General features: G+C 35.3%; 1 protein-coding gene across 2 annotated transcripts in view; it reads left to right on the top strand.

Moving 5' to 3' along the window:
* Positions 1-1,146: 1,146 nt before the first annotated feature.
* LOC121318341 (ceramide kinase-like) overlaps positions 1,147-19,707 on the top strand; it is a 38,194-nt gene continuing 19,633 nt past the window's right edge. The window contains exons 1-5 of one of the 2 annotated variants that reach the window (XM_041254892.1): positions 1,147-1,508; positions 12,443-12,490; positions 16,523-16,654; positions 18,261-18,380; positions 19,019-19,144. In XM_041254892.1, the coding sequence (XP_041110826.1) occupies positions 1,358-1,508; positions 12,443-12,490; positions 16,523-16,654; positions 18,261-18,380; positions 19,019-19,144 (577 nt within the window). In that variant the 5' untranslated portion in view covers positions 1,147-1,357. The remainder of the gene's footprint in view (positions 1,509-12,442; positions 12,491-16,522; positions 16,655-18,260; positions 18,381-19,018; positions 19,145-19,707) is intronic. The other variant, XM_041254893.1, reaches the window with a different exon arrangement.

Here is a 19,707-nt window from a genome sequence, read left to right as displayed (position 1 = left end):
TGTTTTTTTTTTCCTTTGGCCTTAATTCCATTTAAGGTCTTTTTTTTTTTTTTTTTTTTCCTGTTCTTGGTCTTTGAACTTGGGATTGATTTAGATTCAGGGACAACTTAAATTTAAATAATAAAATAATCACAAAATTTGCCATGATAAGACATCTCAGAACAAACTTTTTGTATGTCTTCCAACAAGAAACAGATCCACTGGACAGTGCTACTACCACTGAGGCTGGCCCCCTGGACCCTACCCCCCCAGACCTCACCCCCTGAACTGCATCTGAGGTGTGAACACCCACAAATTTTGGCCACCAGCCACAACTGTGCTGATGTATTCTGCAACCAACAGTTAAGGAATATGGTTGTGTGTCAGTGATTGCAGGAAATTAATTTGCAGTTGAAAGACTAGCTAACCATGTTTACAGTCACAGCTCAGCAAACACAAATACATCATGCACCTAAATGGATTCCATCACATTTTTCCATGCATAGATTGACAGCTATACCTTGTCGAGCAAAGTCAGTGAAGATATACTTTAAACTGCACAGCCCTGCTAAAAAAATGCAGTTTTTGATTTGCCAAAGAAAAAACATATTTTCTAAATGCATAACTTTACTTTTAGAGAAAATCCCATCAGTACGTTGGGTGTTACCCATGCTTCTCTGACGGACAATAATACATTTGTCAATGATGCATTCGGGTCAATTAGGGATAAACTGTTATCATTAATAATTTTAGTATAATGTGCTAATGCTGTTCAATATAAAATAATATGTATGTTAATGCACAGCAACATGTTCATGTCTGTATAATGAAGAATCTGTCTATATAATGGCCCATTTCATTACTCAGTTTAAACGGAAATACAGGCCAATGAATTGTGACATCCATTGCAAAGCTATTGGTACAGTATGGGTAAAAGTAGGTATCAAAAACAACACCCCTAACACCAGTCTTCAGTGTGCTGCACACATTACAGTATGTCAAACAAAGTCAAAACCAGCAATTGAAGAAGACCACATTAAAGTAACTTCGTTACACATCTCATATGTCTTGAACAAAGGAGGTATTGACATTAGGACGTTGCGAGGAGGTTGGTCTGTATTTGCATAGCCTACGCGATGACGAAACGCGCAGTCGTATTCTCGCAGTTTTTACCAGTAAGTAATAGAATCCGCTAGTTAGCTGCACCCACAGCCATTGATGGGGGTTACAGCTACATTATAACTAGATTTAGACATTAAGTAACAGTTATATTTATAGTTTAAAACACACGCAGGGATGAACTGGACAAGTTAATACACCGAACAGCAAAGCAGCCCATGCTGACAGTGTCAGATCGGGTGAATTTCCTTTCGTAAGTATGGAAAAGCAGCCGAGTGTGTTGACTTCTCTCCTCCTGGTAAAAAGCAGGCTTTTTGAAGTTACCTTAAATCGAACACTTCTGACATGGAAGGAAGTGCAGCTCAGGAGAAAGAAAGTCTCAGGCAACATCAGTAACAGACTCAGATTTGGTAAGTAAAACTAAAATAGAGAACGTGTGTGCATTTACAGTAGTATCTTTATGTTTTGGAACAGATCAGTACATACACGATTAATGCTTTTATTATGACGTCAGAAGCCAATTGTGTCTGCTATATGTTGTAAATATTATGGTATGATGATGTTATTTTAGGTCCTTTGGCGGCGGTGGAAAAGTCTTATTACTCGGTACTGTACTATCAGAATAATGACGTGATGTAAGACATTCAATAGTTTACCTTGCTTTTCATCCATAAGAACAAAGACACCACATTATTATAAACATTAGTGATACTGTTTATAATATTGTTGATTATCATGAATTCTATACTTCGTGTAGTATACAGAAAGTCGTTTAGTTTTTAATGTTATGAAAAGCAGAAATTTCATGTAATTTTATTATTGATCTGCTTTGCTACTTTGAATACCCGCAAGTACTTTGGACATATAAACATAGTTTTGCACGTGGTTTCTTTTGGTACTATCATGACAGTTGTGGTGTTCCCCTTGTTTTTCCTGCGGGTTCAGCAAACAGCTCCGTTTGAGAGGCAAACTGGACTTTTTTTTTTTCATCAAAAATAATATAGTATTTACATATATATATATATATATATATATATATATATATATATATATATATATATATATATATATATATATAGTTCTTTGATCATATATATTATTTTATATTGACTTCTGGTTCAGACCTCATTTATCCTGAAAAAAACGTGAAGGTTGGCCTATAACACAAAATCATTCGAGTTCAATTCATGAAACACATTTCGCTCATTTTAACGCTTCAGTGCATAATCTTATTGAATTTGACGGTAAAACATATTGTTGTCCTTGTTGTTTGTTCATATTGTATAGTTTAGCCTTCCTGTTTACATTGTCCAAATCCAGTCTTCTGTCTGGAACTGTTTGCCACTATGGCTGGGATTAAATTAAAATTATGGTGTTGCTATCCTTATAGCAGCTTTAAGTAACGACCATACCACAGCTATAAAGATAGGTGTTATGATGCTGTTTTGATAAAACTGTAAGGGGCAAGTTGCCAATCTTGGCAGAAACAAGATTTAAGTTTTGGTTAAAACTGAGCCATACAAATTAAATGTCAGTATAATCTTTATTTTCCGTAATGTAGGTGGAGATAGCAGAACCAAAACAACTTTACTTTAAAAGCTGAAACACTTGATAAATTATTCTCATTTGAATACAAAGCCATTGTTTGAAAATGTTGACACTATTTGACCAATGAGTCAGCACCCTGTGTCAGACTGCCACAGAGGATTACAAAGAAGAACAAAAAAAAATAGATTTAATACAGGGTTTTGTTAGAACATTGCTAGAGCTTGTGTTGCCTTTTTTCATATATTCAGTGATTCAGTGGATGAATATTTTAAATGTGCATTCTGGGGTGTTCTAATGTGCCACTGTTATGTACACAGTACTACTAGAAATGGAAAACAAGTAAATGGGCACAAGGGATTAAAAGCTTTCCCCACTGTGTCCCCACAAGTCCACTGTGTTCCACTAAATGTGCAGAGAACTGAGAACGTATTGAAGACATTATTGTTCGAAAATACTGCACACAACATAAGAACTTTAATGCAGAAATTAAAATAAAAGGTTCTTGCAATCTTTGATGTTTTACCAAGCCCCTAATTTTAAGGTAGAACTGTGAAATGTTTTTTTTTTTTTTTTAAACAACAATACCAAATAATGGCCTAGACCACCTGGTTTTCACAAGAAGTCATTTTCTAAACTATAGTCAGTAACAACCACAATATGTTAACTATCCCTAGAGTAAGTTGCAAATCAGGCACCCTAAAGAAACACAGTGCATACTTCTGTAACAGCAAACTGCTGCTTTTAAGAGCTGTCAGCTGATTTGAAAGTTGTCAAAAGGCATTGAAATTAATGAGGATCCACGGTATTTGATGATTTTTATTATTATTGTATTTAAGAATGAAATGAAGATGGTGCAGTGTTTACTGGAATAAATGTGTCAGTGCTTTGCACCGTGCTTGCTGTGGCATACTCTCATTTACACTTTTTATTGGTCTTATTTACCTGTGCCTGCAGCTCGAAGATAACTTTAATAACATGGTCATCTTGTCTGTAAACAGACAACCTTTACCAGAATGTGTTATGAAATTCTATATAAGGTTATAAGAAGTTGGTTAAATGATTAGCCCAGCATTACCCAACTAAGATGTTTATAAAGGTACTAAAAAAGATAACTTTCACAAAAGAACTGGTCAAAATTCAGTAGGTCAACTTTGAAATTCACTTCCCCCGACCAAATGGGGAACTCTTGAAGGCAGGAGTGACACTGACAGTATCACCCTCACATTGTTTAACAACAGATACAGTATCACTGCAGGCAGCGGGTGTCCTTTCAACAAATTAAGGTGAAAATGTTCCCTTTCTTATTTCAGCAGTATGTTTATCTGCATTTTCAAGGTTACATTTGTGGCTTTTGCAAAGTTATTTTAAGTGTATTTGCTGCTAAACATTAAACCTTTAGGGTTAGGGTTGATATGGTCTGGTTGGATTGTTGTGTTTTACACATGCGCCTGACCAGTGTGTGTGTGTGTGTGTATATATATATATATATATATATATATATATATATATATATATATATATATATACACACACACATATATATATATATATATATATATATATATATATATATATATATATATATATATATATATATATATATATATTAATGTACTACATTTGTATGTTATCTTATGTTGTCTTCTTTCTGGTTTGCTGTTTTAAAACAATATTGTAATTTATATATTTGCCCTATATGATCAAAGAATGATTATGCAATTCATGGTTTATAATCAGGACAATGCAGATATTACTTCGTGTTTTTTTTAAGCCACATGGATATAATTCAGGAAACATTTTTGTTTGTTAACAAAAGCAAATCTACCAGTAATTCCAACAAAAATCTTTACTTTATAAATTAAAAGTCAAGTGTTTTGTAAGGCGTTTTGGAGTTTTTGCTTAGAGGTTTTTGCTGTCCTATTGGGAAAGGCTGGTGGATTGAGGTTTGTTTGAACAGGTTTGACTATGAAATGTTGTTCCATTTAATCTGCCTTAGTGCTGGCTGTTTATGACGTTTCTGTGATGTTGATTATTTGGCCTCAATTATTTATTAAAAACACAAAACCTACACTCTATTAAACAGCAATCAGTTGAGAGGCTTATTAAAAACACACACTGTTTCAGATGCTTAACTTGTGCCTGATAAAAATATAACACAAAGCATGTTTGGGTGGTAAGTGTATATTAATCCATTATACCACACACACAGATATATATATATATATATATATATATATATATATATATATATATATATATATATATATATCCCCTTGGGTGTATACCCCAAAGGTCAGTTACTGGGAGAAACTGAAACAAAAGGTTTTGCATACATGCAAAAAAACCTAAAAAAAAAATAAATAAAAAAGATCCAGAGTTCTTAAGCTGAAAAGATGTTGTTTCCTTAACACTGCAAATTATTATTGTCATTGTTATATGAATAGACAGTGTGTGGGTGTTTTGGGGGAAGAGGTTTCGTATAATAATCTGTAACTGCCTGTTTCATTCACTTGCTGTTGTGGAGCTGTATTTCCAGAGCAATCCGACAAGTCATTCAGAAGTTTTAAGCCTTACAAATATTCATAGAAACAAACATCCAAACAAGAAAGCATAAAAATAGTATGTATGCATAATAATCAGTCCTTTCTTGTCTAGTTATGTAGTGTGGGGACTGGGTTGGCTAATACTCCCTTTATAACTTGTAAAAGTTGCATGTCTGTCTTTAGACAGTGACAAATGTTTTGACACGTCTTTTCCAGCATCTTTTTTTGTACTACGTTAACTGAACAGGACAGTTTTGTGTCAGGCAATCCTGTGATATTCAAGAGGGTAAAATAGAACCAGTGCTCCCATGTAACAGATGTATAAAATAAAATCGAAGCTCAAAGCTAAGATTTTCTAAATTGAGTGGGTTAATCTAGCCTATGACCTCAACATGTTCATCAGCCAATCAGATTTAAATTAACCAGGCCATGAGAACTGCTGTCAGACCTTCCATTATAATGCAAAGTTTCAATTCTCTTTTAGGATTCTCTGGCTGTGCCACCAAGTGTGAGTCATGCTGGGTTGCCTAGCAACTACAGGAGGTGAATACAGGACAAAAGAGAGCTGTTTTTGTTGCATTGTTGTTGAGGGAGGGACATTAAGCAACCACTTAAGGCATGTTTTAATCTTTGCCAATAAGATTTGTGATCTATTCTCTTCATACTTAACCTCCACATTGTTTTCATATGTAAATTTGTAATTAACATAAAATATAATTGGAAACGGTGGATTTCATTTTAAATCCCAAGAGCATCAATCCACTTTGAGTAAAAAATTAAAATTATGTTTTGCTTACAAGGATTCATACAATGTTTTTTTTAAGGTTCATCAGTAAGTAGTACAGTAGACTTGTATTTCTCTGATGTGTAATACATCTGTTACCCACGTGCAAGTACTCTCTGGTATTTAACGTTATGTGTACTGCATAGAGAATTGAACACAAAGTGTTCTCTGTGACAGATCACAGTGTACATAATCCAGATCAGTCCCTAAATGAAGTTGTAGGCCAGCCTCAAACACTACAGGTTTGGTTTGGTGGTTAGATGGTTATGGCATACTTCACCTAAAATATTTCAGCTTCATCTGGCAAGTCTAAGCAGATGTATTGAAATACAGTAGAACTTTTGAAATCCCTCTCTTCAAGAAGGGCTCTATTGACCTTTTTTGCCACATGTTCATGTAAAAGAAAACAAGATGTGGGGAAAAGACAAAGCTGAGCTGCTCCATCTGTTGAGTTTTGTTGGCATGGAAATACTGTGATTTCACCTCACTGCCACCTTCCACCATTATTGGCCAAAATTCCTTGTATTAATGCCTATGACATGCCCTACATTTTTGTATCCCAAGGCCTCCTGTCTTTCCTTCTCAACTGTTCATTTATTCCTAGGAGTTCTGCATAGCAAAGAATTAATTTTTACTGGGAAAAGGTTTATTTTGATAAAGGGAAAGCATCACTCATTTAACTTTAAATTCAATTGAAAGGAAGGAGAATATTATTATTATTATTTTTATTATTATTATTATTATTATTATTATTATTATTATTATTATAGTCGTATTTGTAGAAGTCAGTATTTTTTTCACCTTTTAATGCAAACATATTTCAAATACGTTGTAAAACAGGTATTTCTTGGTTGTTTTATATTTATCTCAGTTTATACAGCTATACATATAAATTTAATTTCGAAATCCCATATTGACCCAGTGTTGTGAGGTACAGTAATAAAATAAATAACAAAATAAATTACAGGGGACTTTGGCTTTTTATCAAAGGAAGCACTGGTAATCTTATAAGCACGAATGCGAACAGCTCCACAGACTCTGCAGAATGATCTTGTCCTCCAGAATTGTGTTTTACTTTGCTATGCATGCCTGATCAAGTCGAGCATAATTCCTGAGTATGCTTCCAACAAAATCCCATATCAGTTTGTAAAATAGGTAGCAATGCTAAATTGTCCCTTATCTGATTTCTATCAGCGTCTACTGGAAAAACCTAAACAACCTACTCAACATACTGTAGTCAGGTAAGCACACTGAAATGTAGGCTTTCCTTTTGGTTCAAAGAACCAGTGCCAATGATACAAACAGCACTTTCTTTGACAATGATTCATATATTTACCCTTTACGTGCCTCCTATCAAAATATTGTGCTGTGTGTTTTTTTGTTTTTGTTTTTGTTTTTTTATTTAGTCGTCGCAAATGGTTTTTACCCCAGTTTTCTTCCCAATTTGGAATGCCAAATTCATTATTTTTATCCCGGTTTACCGCTGTAACCCCTCAGTGACTCAGGAAACTGAGCCGGAGGGCAACACAGATCTCAATGGCTCCACTGCAGACCCGCAGGCGTCCGGTCAGCCACAGGGGTCGTTGGTGCGCGGTGAACCATGGATTGTCCTGCCAACCTAATCCCTCCCTACCCGGGCGGCACTCGGGCAATTATGCACCACCCACAAGGAACCCCCAGTCACGGTCAGCAATGACATAGCCTGGATTCGAACCTCCGATCTCCAGGCTATAGGACGGAGCGCCTTTACTGGATGTGTCACTCAGGAGGCCTGTGCTGTGGTTTTAATTGAAGCTATTATTGTTTTAGTTTTTGTTTTGTTTTTTATTAAAAGGGGATGAACTTCTAATCTGGAACACTGTGTGACCAATACTATACACTTCCTTCAAATATATTGGAGTGCACAATAAAATGCTACACAAAACTAGAACTTGTTATTTTTCCACATTAAGAGCATTTAAGAGCAGTGTGCACAGTCATATTATTACTATGAATATTACTATCAATTTGTGGTCTATATTTAGAATAGTGGTTAAAGCAGACAGTCCCTAATTGAAGCCCCCACTTGCTGTGTTTGACGTATTGAAAGAAGTAATTTACAAACAGCTAACCAAGATCATGCAGCAGTCTCTTGACACAGGGGTGGTACCGACAGACTGGAAAATTGCAAACGTAATACCGATCAACAAAAAGGGAAACAAAACTGAACCAGGTAACTACAGACCAGTAAGCCTGACTTCTATTATATGCAAACTTATGGAAACTATAATAAGATCCAAAATGGAAAATTACCTATATGGTAACAGGGTCCTGGGAGACAGTCAACATCGGTTTAGGAAAGGGAGATTGTGTCTAACTAACTTGCTTGATTATTTTGAGGATGCAACATCGATAATGGATAATTGCAAAGCATATGACATGGTTTATTTAGATTTCCAGAAAGCTTTTGACAAAGTCCCGCACAAAAGATTAATTCTCAAACTGAACAGAGTAGGGATTCAAGGAAACACATGTACATGGATTAGGGAGTGGTTAACATGTAGAAAACAGTACTGATTAGAGGAAAAACCTCAGAATGGAGTGTGGTAACCAGTGGTGTACCACAGGGATCAGTATTAGGTCCTCTGCTATTCCTAATCTACATTAATGATTTAGATTCTGGTATAGTAAGCAAACTTGTTAAATTTGTAGACGACACAAAAGTAGGAGGAGTGGCAAACACTGTTGCAGCAGCAAAGGTCATTCAAAATGATCTAGACAAGATTCAGAACTGGGCAGACACATGGCAAATTACATTTAATAGAGAAAAGAATAAGGTACTGCACGCAGGCAATAAAAATGTGCATTATAAATGACATATGGGAGATAATGAAATTAAAGAAGGAATCTATGAAAAAGATCTAGGAGTGTTTATTTACTCAGAAATGTCTTCATCTAGACAATGTGGGGAAGCTATAAAAAAGGCTAACAAGATGCTCGGATACATTGTGAAAAGTGTTGAATTTAAATCAAGGGAAGTAATGTTAAAACTGTACAATGCACTAGTAAGACCTCATCTTGAATATTGTGTTCAGTTCTGGACACCTCGCTATAAAAAATATATTGCTGCTCTAGAAAGAGTGCAAAGAAGAGCGACCAGAATTATTCCGGGCTTAAAAGGCATGTCATATGCAGACAGGCTAAAAGAATTGAATCTGTTCAGTCTTGAACAAAGAAGACTACACGGCGACCTAATTCAAGCATTCAAAATTCTAAAAGGTATTGACAATGTCAACCCAAGGGACTTTTTCGACCTGAAAAAAGAAACAAGGACCAGGGGTCACAAATGGAGATTAGACAAAGGGGCATTCAGAACAGAAAATAGGAGGCACTTTTTTACACAGAGAATCGTGAGGGTCTGGAATCAACTCCCCAGTAATGTTGTTGAAGCTGACACCCTGGGATCCTTCAAGAAGCTGCTTGATGAGATTCTGGGATCAATAAGCTACTAACAATCAAACGAGCAAGATGGGCCGAATGGCCTCCTCTCGTTTCTAAACTTTCTTATGTTCTTGTGTTCTTATTTTCTTAATTTGATGTATTTTCCTAATTATGTGCATTTGAAGTTCCCAGCATCTTATAAAAGTAATGATGTCAAGCATGTGGCTTATTTAGAATCTTGTATTTAGGACTGCATTAATGCAGCCAATTCTGACCACAATTATCCTGTCTGGGCCAGTAATGTATATGTAAGCAATGCTCCCAATCCCTTGCCTGCAGGCATTGTGTAATAGACCACGTTTCTGGTGTGTGTGGTAAGTCACGAGGCAAAGCCAAGGTTAAAACTGTGTTATTGCACTTTTACAGTAAAATAGCTTGCACAGCATTAAAAAATAAAACAAAACACCTTTTCTTGAAAGACATGTATTATCTCAATCAGCCCGGCAACATGGATTTAGAATGTTAACATTTCTGCTGATACCATTTCAATGGATTTTCCTGTAAAACATTGTGCTGTGTAGTATTGTACTGTACCTCATCATATCTAAAGAGGCATTAAAACTACATAAAAACCATAAACAGAAAAGTTGTTGAGCACCAATAGCGATTTTCAGTGGTGCCTAAAGTGGATAAATAATCCACAGCTAACTTTCTACAGTGTTCAGATAAAAAATAATATAATAATTTCAATGAAATACCTTTTTTTTTTCTTAACGTCCTCATTAATGTTAAACCCTGGCCTATTGGCCAGACTCAATGTCCCAGGAAATTCAGTACCTTTTTATTTTTTTTACTTTTTTAAACCGCCATAAAGGGTTAGACGTGTGGAGGCGCCCATCGGAAGGAATGTCCATGTTCAGAAGATTTCTATGCGTGCTATCGGGTCACTCGAATGAAGCGTGCCTCCAGCCACTTATCCAAATGAGTGAGCTCAGTATAAACCCACTAGAAAAAAATTGTTCATTAAAAGTATCTAATTCATACATTTTTAACTATAACATATTAAATGTTATATTTTAAATATGTATTTACAGTCAAAATCGGTAAATTCCACACCCCACGGGGATGCCATTTAATGTCGACTTACCCAAGGCATCGAGTTAACCACAGGTGCAAGAACCATGGCATTAGCAAACATATAAGTAACAGAAATCACACGTTTACACGATTACAGTATTTACAAGTTTATTTTTTGTTAAAAAAAAACTTTTGAAAATGGTTGAAAGAACTGCAGCGAATTAATCAATTGCAGTGCTGTACAAACTTGCTGTAATGTCCTTACTCTTTAGTAAACATGAAGATTCAGATACTGTGCTGCCGCGATTCCCACCATGTCTATCCATACATGATGTCTGTAATCCTTCCGGTTCTTGACCTTACTTCCTTTGTGCGACTACTGGTTACGTTGTATTACTTAAAGGGGCAGCAGTATATTTCAGGACACTACACATGGTACAACTCATATAGTTTGATTGAAATAAGAATTTTTATATTATTATTATTATTATTATTATTATTATTATTATATTATTATTACAGTAGTATTAAGTGGATAGGAAGACCTCCTAAGAGAACACTTCGCCTAAGAGAACGCCCTTGTGGTAAAACAGATTTTTTCCCTTGTAAATTCTCTGGCTAAAGGAACAGGAACTTCGCTTAAAAGAATACCTTTTTGGCACTGATAGCCAGCCGTTACTTCACAACTGATACAGTACTGTTTTGTATCCTGATAACTCATCATCATCAAACTTAAATTCAAATGGTTTATTCAATCTTTTCAAATGTGACTTGTCATCGCGAGAGTGTCTTGAGGCACACCGATTTGGTTTATTAAATCCAGAACTGCTGTCATGTCATTGCCTCATTTTGTATCCTGATTTCCACAAGTGCACCTTGCTACATTGCTACAAAATGGCATGTTAACAAACAGCAAAATGCACTGTTGTTTCTCTTGTTACAAAAAGTGTTTATTAATTTTGTGTATGTCTTCAATATTGCTCCTGTACAGGTATTCATAATTAATCTAGAGCTGCTGCTGCATTTAACATGTGTACTGCTTTTCTCTTACTTATTCTGTTCATTTCATGTGTTGATGCAAGTGCGTCATGACAATTAACAAATATATATTTAAGTATTGATTCATATTGTGGCTGGTGGTCAACTCTGTCTTAAAGAACACTTTGCTTGCTTCCTGAGGGGTGTTCTCTTAGCGGGAGACTACTCAATTATTATTATTATTATTGTTATTATTATTAGACAACATTGACTTTATCTCTGGTCCACCTAGGTGCTTTAAATGACAAGCCGATGAGTTTAAAAAGTAAAACTGGACATTTTAAACTACTTAACTCATTCAAATTAAAGCTTTGATATGACATGAAATATCAGTGGAGGAGCATTTTTATTTAAAAGCAAAACAACTAAGGTATTGGCAAGTTACTTGCAAAACAATTTAACCAACTTGGTGTCAATTTACATGAAAAGGTAGGTCTTACTGTTCATAACACCATGGTGAAGTCAAATCATTGTGTGGTATAACTGTGTCCCCGGAGCTTCATTACAATTGGACTAACAGATCATGTGGACGGTACATACAGGAGGCCCATATCTATGTCACAGGGGGAATCATCTGGACTGGTGCAAAAGCATAATATCCAATCTTCACTCCAGATAGGAGCAGAATGTATTGCTGGATAGCCCCACAGCGTAAATGAAATTCTGCAGTAGCTGTTATTCACTCCTCTATATAGGTGGATCATAATAATTAAGATTGATTAGCTTTTTCCTGCAGCAGTGGAATACTAGACATGACTGAGTGACCTGGCTGAAATAGTTGAGTCTCTATCAGCCATCAGCACCCTGTGATGGACACTTCAATCATGGATTTATACACATTTCAACTATTGCCCGTGTAATATGTTTTAGATGATTGTGTTGCATTTTTGCAGTGTGTGCTGTAAGATACAGTTTTATTACCATTTCCCTCCAGGTTTCTGTCTGGCAAATGCCCTGCACAGAACAAGAGGACTTGGCGCAGGTAGGAGGCATCTCTGCAGTGATGAAAAATGTGTAGAATACTTGGATGAGAAGTTTTGTCTCTGGTATATGCTGTATTTGATAGTACTATTTGTACTGATAGCTGAAAAATGACAACCTGTGTTGGCTAAAGATAACAGCAGGTGTAAAGGTAATTGTTAAAAGCACCCTTAATCAATTTAATTACCGTTTATCAATAGCTGTAAGAAACTCCAATAAACCTAATATACTGTACAGTACATAACAAAACATTATAGCACCTAATATTGAACACTGATACAGTGTATCATTGTGAAATCTGGATCTCTGAAACATGATTTTTGCAAAGTAATTTGATACATTGTTATTTAATGTTAAAATAAAATTCAGCCTAGTTGAACCAGGTTGTTCATCTCTGATGTATGTCAAATACAGCATTGCGGCCGATATTTATCAAGGACTTGACACCAAAATGCATATTAATGTTACATAATTAGAAACAAACAATATAAAGAAGAATTAGCATTGTTGTGCTGTTTGTTACTTGTTTCGTATTTTTACTTTAACAAAAATTGAGTCAATTCCATTTTGGTGTGAACACCTTCTTAAATCAGGCCACGTGTGTGCTTCTTTTAGTGCTTCTTTATCTAGACTTTGTAGTGCGATGTTATAGTGGGAATATTGAAGGGTTAATGTATGAATTCAAAATCATTTTCACTGACCTCCTCGTTCAAAGTCAACTTTCTATCTTTTTTGGCTGTTACTGTAGTGGTTTACAAAGATTCATTCGTTAACTCACCATGAAACACAAACCCTGTTTGTTGTACAGTTTATTTATAATTGATTTGGAAGTGTATTACAAACATAATAAGAACATGAATATCTTATTTATTTACTTTTTTCCATGTTTTTTGCTCTTGTAAATATACACATCACAAAAGTAAACATAAACGCCTCTGATTTTCTGCCTTTTAAGGGTTTGTTTTTCTTTTATGAAAAAATATGCCATTTTGCATTTGACCAAATCCTTCTCTTTTAATGTTTATAAATGTATGTTCATTTAAACAGCCTGTTTGCATATCAACTATTTATCTTTTGCAGTAGTTGCATTATATCTAAAAAACACAAAAAAACACACAAAAAAAAAAACATACATTTAAAAGTATGGAAGTAAAAATGGCAACTGTAAAAACGTTTTTTTAAAACACAGTTAAGCAAGGCAGAACAGTTCTGGTACCACATCCATTGTATATAAAATATAGTTAATGGTTTAGAATTGTGAGTTAAGGGACTAAAGGAAGTCTAAATTTACTATTGAACTACTATTTTCCCACTGCAGCTTCATATCTACTAGAAGGTATAATACTAACAAGCAACCTTTTTTTCCTTTACAGGGGGCTTTTGATGCCTCCAAGTATCAGCCCATAATAACTGATGGCAGACCTGTCTCAGATTGTAGTTTGTCTCTGTAGTGGTAGAGCTTGTAAAAGCGGCATTAAGTGTGATTACTATCATTGGAATACCAGCAGCTTACACTACAGCAAGTTCTGTTTTATGACAGCAATTTTTAAATGGGGAATGTGTTCATTTGATATATTGTTGTAAACGAAAGACAGTGGATATATATATCATACTGAAAATGCTCTAATCTCCTGTGTGTTTGTAATGAAATGTCCACAGATCGATGCAGGTGTTGATTGTGATGTGTTGTCTTTCAAACTCTTTGCCTGTGCCAGTGGAATAACCTTATTTATGATACAATAGGCATGTCTCTGGAAATAATGAAAGCAGTTTTCTGCTTGTGTAGTCCATCTTTTATTCAGGTCATGCTTGTCTTTGTAATCTTGTTGCATAACTATCTGATGCCGAATGCCCTTTGTGTTAGCTGAAGTGAGCCGTTTCTTTTGTTCTGCACTGGGATGCCAGAGCTAATTTTTCTAACAAGATATGACTAATGTTTCATATTTTTAGTAAAGCAAATTTAAGTTCTTATTTACTAAGCTTTATTCAGCAATATTGTCTGTTCCAGTCAGTGGCAGAGGAAGAGAAGGATGGGCCCCTTATTATGGGCTCCAACCTTTATGTAGTACTTTTTTAAAAGCATAAAACATGTCAAGTCAAGTGTTCAGTATTTAACAATATTTTATTCTCAGAATGTTAGCATGTATGGAACAGTATATGACTACACCAATAAGAAACTTTTCTACTCCCCTACTTGAATTGCATTTTGCATGTATCTATTTCCAATACTACACTCTTTTGAATCACAAGTCCCCCAGGATTCTGCTGAAATTCACAGAAAATCAATGTTTTCCCCTAATGAGAGAAATACAGGCATGTTAATTTGCTTTAGTTGATTTTGGTACCCAACAGCACCCATTAACAACCAACCAATTAATTAATTTGAAGACGGCCACATTCTGCATGGGGTTTTACAGGGATGGGACTGCCAGGTGTAGTTCCTTTAAGCCATGTGTGTTGGTGTGTGCAATATCCTCCTGAGTTTAACAAGTACATGCAGATATTGGACTGCAAATAAAGCAGCTGTTTTAGTCTAACATGGTTAAATGGAGCTTTTTAATTATGGCATTATTTCAGCTGCTGGCACTGTTTGCCTTCCAATTGATCGGATTTAACCATTTTCACATTTAAAGGCTCTGTATTTGCTGTTCATTAGTATGCCATTTAAACCCAGACACAAACGCCTGATTATCAGAGAGATCACATATCAGTGTACATAATGTTGCCAGTGTTTATATCCAAAACAGAATAGAAAAGAACAAAATGGCTGTATTATACACCATATTAAGCAGACTACTCTATTATTAAGCCTTGTGGTTTTAGAATTGTGTAGAATATTAGGTTCTTTTTGGTTTTTATTTTAGAGGGTTAGCACAAAGAAGTCATGCTACAGAACTCTCTAATATCAGCAAATGTTTTAAGCCTATGTACTGTACCTCGGCACACTCTTTGTGGCTCATGTTTTAGTTAATGTTTGGTATACAAACCTGGTATGGGTGATGTAGTGGAAATATCCTTTGATAGTAATGTGACCCTCACATAGTGTTTAAAAAAATCATACATTCCTCCTCCAGTAAATAAACATTATTTCCTAGTTTATCCTTTATTCCTTTTATCCTCCAACCAGCTGCTTGTTTATCAGTAGGAAAAATAAAAAAGTATAATTCAGCGTTTCAATTATCCACTCACCAAATGCACAAGGAATGACTTTGTAGATGGTGACCTAAAATGAACTGCTCCTTGTCTGATTCAACAGATGTGAATATTGTCACAGTTTCAACATTTTATTAAAGATATCCAGCACCAGCTTAGCCAGTCCCTGCTGTTGAGCCAGAAGAATGACAAGCAGGGTCTGTGTTGCAACCCCAAGCCCTGCCTCTCTCTGCAGCAATGATTTGGTCTTATTTGAGATTAATTGTTTGATTGTGTGTCAGAAAAGACAACAAACTGTAACATAGAAAATATATTTTCATATGAGGTCAAAGAAAAACAAAAAATGGGCCCTCTTTGTGTGTGATTCGGCACTGTGAGCAGGGTGTGTTGATTCTGGCTGTACAGCAAGTGTTGGAAAAGGCCAGCTGGGGTAGATTTTATGTAGGGCTGTTGCTGATAATTTTGCAGGGAGTTTACTGTTACAAATTTAAGAGGAGTTGTCTTGCCTAAACTTTCATATGAGTCTGTGGCGTTGAATAAGTTAAATGCCTTATATACATTTAAACATGAAGGTTATTTGCAGAACAAGTTTGTCAATATCATTTGTAATACCACCACCATGTTTGGATGATGCCAGGTAGCATGAAAGTAAACATTATGTGATGGAGCAAAATGCTGTCATTAAATTTAAGTTTGCCTTATTTATGAGGAACCATGTTGACACTTGTGCTAGTGTGTTAGACTTTTAATAGAACAACTTTGGCAATAAAATAATTCTCAAAAAATGAATATTGTTATTTTGTAAAGTACTAAGTCAAATCCTTCTGGTTCGATACGAAATGTATTGACTTTTTTCTCTTTGTTCTTTTGTTTTAAAAAGGTGTCAACTCTGTGCCTGTGTCAGAGATTATTGCTGTTCGGGAAGCAGAAGTTGACAAGAGAACCAAAGATGAAGGAAAATTGCAGAAGATGACACATATCACGTTTGAGACACATCTATGTGCTTTTACAGGTTAACATAACCTTTTTATCTCCTGGTTTTGGTGGTACGCAATGATAGTCTTGAAACAATGTTGAAACTCTTATACCATACAGTTTTATCACAAATAATAAAATACAAGTTTGACAGTTCCATATACTGTGTAAAAGTGTTTTTCATGGTTCCTTGTCCATGATTTAAAATATAGTATGTATTAATAGCAGGACTGTGCAATTTAGTGTGTAGCACCCGAGGAATAAAAGATCACTGATTACGTTAGTTGGGTATGGGGAGCCATGTAGTTGCTCTACTCTACTGAACCCATTTGTATCGGTACCTTATACACATCAGAGTTTGCAGTCCTGCTGCCATGAAAGTGTATTCAAATATATAGTTTGATTTTGTGAAGCATCTAAAAATGTCCAGTCTACCAACTGGGACTAATGTAATCAATGTAATATAAAGTTTACTAGCTGAACCCTCTACGCCAGGGGTTTGCAAGCATGGGTACGCGTACGCCTGGGGGTACTTCTAAGGGTCATATGGGGTACGCAGGATGACTGAGAAATGCAAATAAAAATTAGTTTAAAAAATAATGATCTTGAATTGATTTTTTTTTACAGTATATATTATCTCTAAACAATTGCGCATAAATATTTCAGTTTTGTTTAGCAGCTCGAAGTGAACTGCTGATGAAAAAACACTTTCCATATGTATACATGCAAGATTTCGATTGAGTGGATTTCCACTGTGATATATGGGTCTGGTGATTTTGCCTATGGAGAGCACTCTGTGCTGCTCATTAACTTTGCTGTTTTCAACATGTCATATAATTGAATACTAATCAGTGAAGCACAATATTTCAGCATTTTTTAGAAGTATAAATGCTCCGGTAAACAAAAACAATAATCACAATACTCATACTTTGACGTGTTTTATTTTATTGTGCTGCATGTGGTGTGGTTGCATTTTTAGTAAGCAATAACGGCTGGTTGAAATGGATACATCTCTTACTTGCAAAAGAAAAACGAAGGAAGAGAACACAAGAGTACAGAAAGTCCAAAGAGACAGAAAGTTATACCGAATCCGTTTGGATCATTTGGATGTTGGCTTTAATAAAAAAAAAAAAAAAAAAAAAACATTGATCAATGTTAGTTATAATAGTTGTTGGTTCATTTTTTGATATTGTAAACATTTAAGTGGCACATAATTATGCTGCGATGGTAAGTAAATGGTAATGTGATAACATTACAGTGCAGAATGTATTGTATTATTTATAATAACTTTGCTGAGTAGAAAATGAATACAAGTGCTTCCAAAGAGAGTCCCAAATACTGTCTTTTAATTCTGTGCGACCAAAGACAAATTTTAAGAATTAAGCCTACTGTATAGTATTCTGTCCTATACCAGCAGTTTGCAACTGTGGTACCATTCATCAAGTGAAAATTGTAAAGGGGTACTTGAGCTGAAAACTCCAGACAGAAGGGGTACAGTTTAAAAAAGGTTGAAAGGTTGAAAACCCCCGCTCTAAGCAAATAACTTCATCATTAATTATCATTTGTTATAGCTAGATAACTCTGTGCTGGAGAACCAGACCAGTAATTAATGTTGCTGAGTACAGTATGATTGTCTTTTGCAGTTTCTTATGTAGAAAAAACAGGGCAGCATCGCTGGCGATGCAGCAACATGACCTTCTGTAGTGACGAGACAATCTGCCAACAATGGGTCCAGACACTTAAGGAACAACTTTCATTGCTAAGTAAGTTGCTCATAAATTCAATCTGATTACTTTACTGTCAAAGTTTGAAACATTTTACATGTAGGCATTCCCTTGTGTTTTGTTCTTCTCATACAGTATGTTGTGGGATTCATATCAAGCTCCATTTGCTAATTGGCAGTGTAAGGGCTTCAGACTTTGAAATCTATCATTTTAAATTCTTCTGAAGATTCTCTGTTAGAAACTTTGACTTAAGAATTATAATGGAATGTTTTGCAGTTATGGATGATTCTCCTCTAGCCAAGCTTCCTGCCTCATCTGTTGTTTTTTAACATTGATCACAATGATAAATAATGCATTCTTATGCAAGTATCATAGATTCTAATGGTTAAATACTGAGGGATTAAAGAGTCAGTAAGATCACATTTTACTGCAGCCAATCTGAAGGATACCATCAGTTAAAAGGTTTGGAGTGTCTTTGTGAATTTTCTTTAACATACATATATATATATATATTTTCATATTTTCCCTTTCACCAAAAATAAGTTTCTAATTTATGCACATAAATAACAAAGTATGTTTTGTGTATTTATAGATGTATGCAAAAAAAAGTACTTGTCTTTATAATGTTGTTGAAGAAATGTATATTTAATGACCCAATGTTTTTACTCTGTCCTTAGCTTGTAGACCAAAGCACCTGCTTGTATATATTAATCCCTACGGAGGTAAACAACAAGGCAAACAGATTTATGAACATAAAGTGGCTCAGCTCTTTACTTTAGCCTCCATTGCCACAGATGTGATTGGTGAGTTCCTGTCAACACTGAATTTGCTTTTAAATAACAAACGTAATGCTTATATCTCACAACTGATCTCCGCGGGCAAAAAAGCCCTGTAAGTAAACATTCTAGGGAATATGATTTTATTTATTGCCTAATCCAGCAACAAAAATAATAATGAATGGACAATCATCTTGAAAATATACTGCCATTAATAATTTACAGCAGTATGTGCCAAACTGTCAGTAAAAAGCTACACTATCTGATTTTTATAATCTTGTTTATTAGCAGCATATCCTTAGGTAAGGTGACCATATGGCTCGGTGTTTAGTTCAGGCTTTTCAACTCACAACTCAATACATTTTGGTAAGCGTAGTCCTGCTTCTCATAAAGGCAAGAATGGTACCTGATAAAACGTACCATAATGCATTGGGTTGACAGGTAAAGAGTTGAAAAGCCTGAACTGTAACAAACTCCTGCTGAACACAGAGCCATATGGTCACCTTATACTTAGGTGACGGTCCATATGCATGGGTAAAACACTACAGGGAATATCAAACCAAAGAAATCTTAAGACATTTACATGTCAG

The sequence above is a fragment of the Polyodon spathula genome, chromosome 7 (assembly GCF_017654505.1).
Source record: "Polyodon spathula isolate WHYD16114869_AA chromosome 7, ASM1765450v1, whole genome shotgun sequence".
NCBI classification, from domain to species: Eukaryota; Metazoa; Chordata; class Actinopteri; order Acipenseriformes; family Polyodontidae; genus Polyodon; species Polyodon spathula.
The sequence above is the reverse complement of the archived record's forward strand: the minus strand, read 5'-3'. Positions and strand labels throughout refer to the sequence as shown.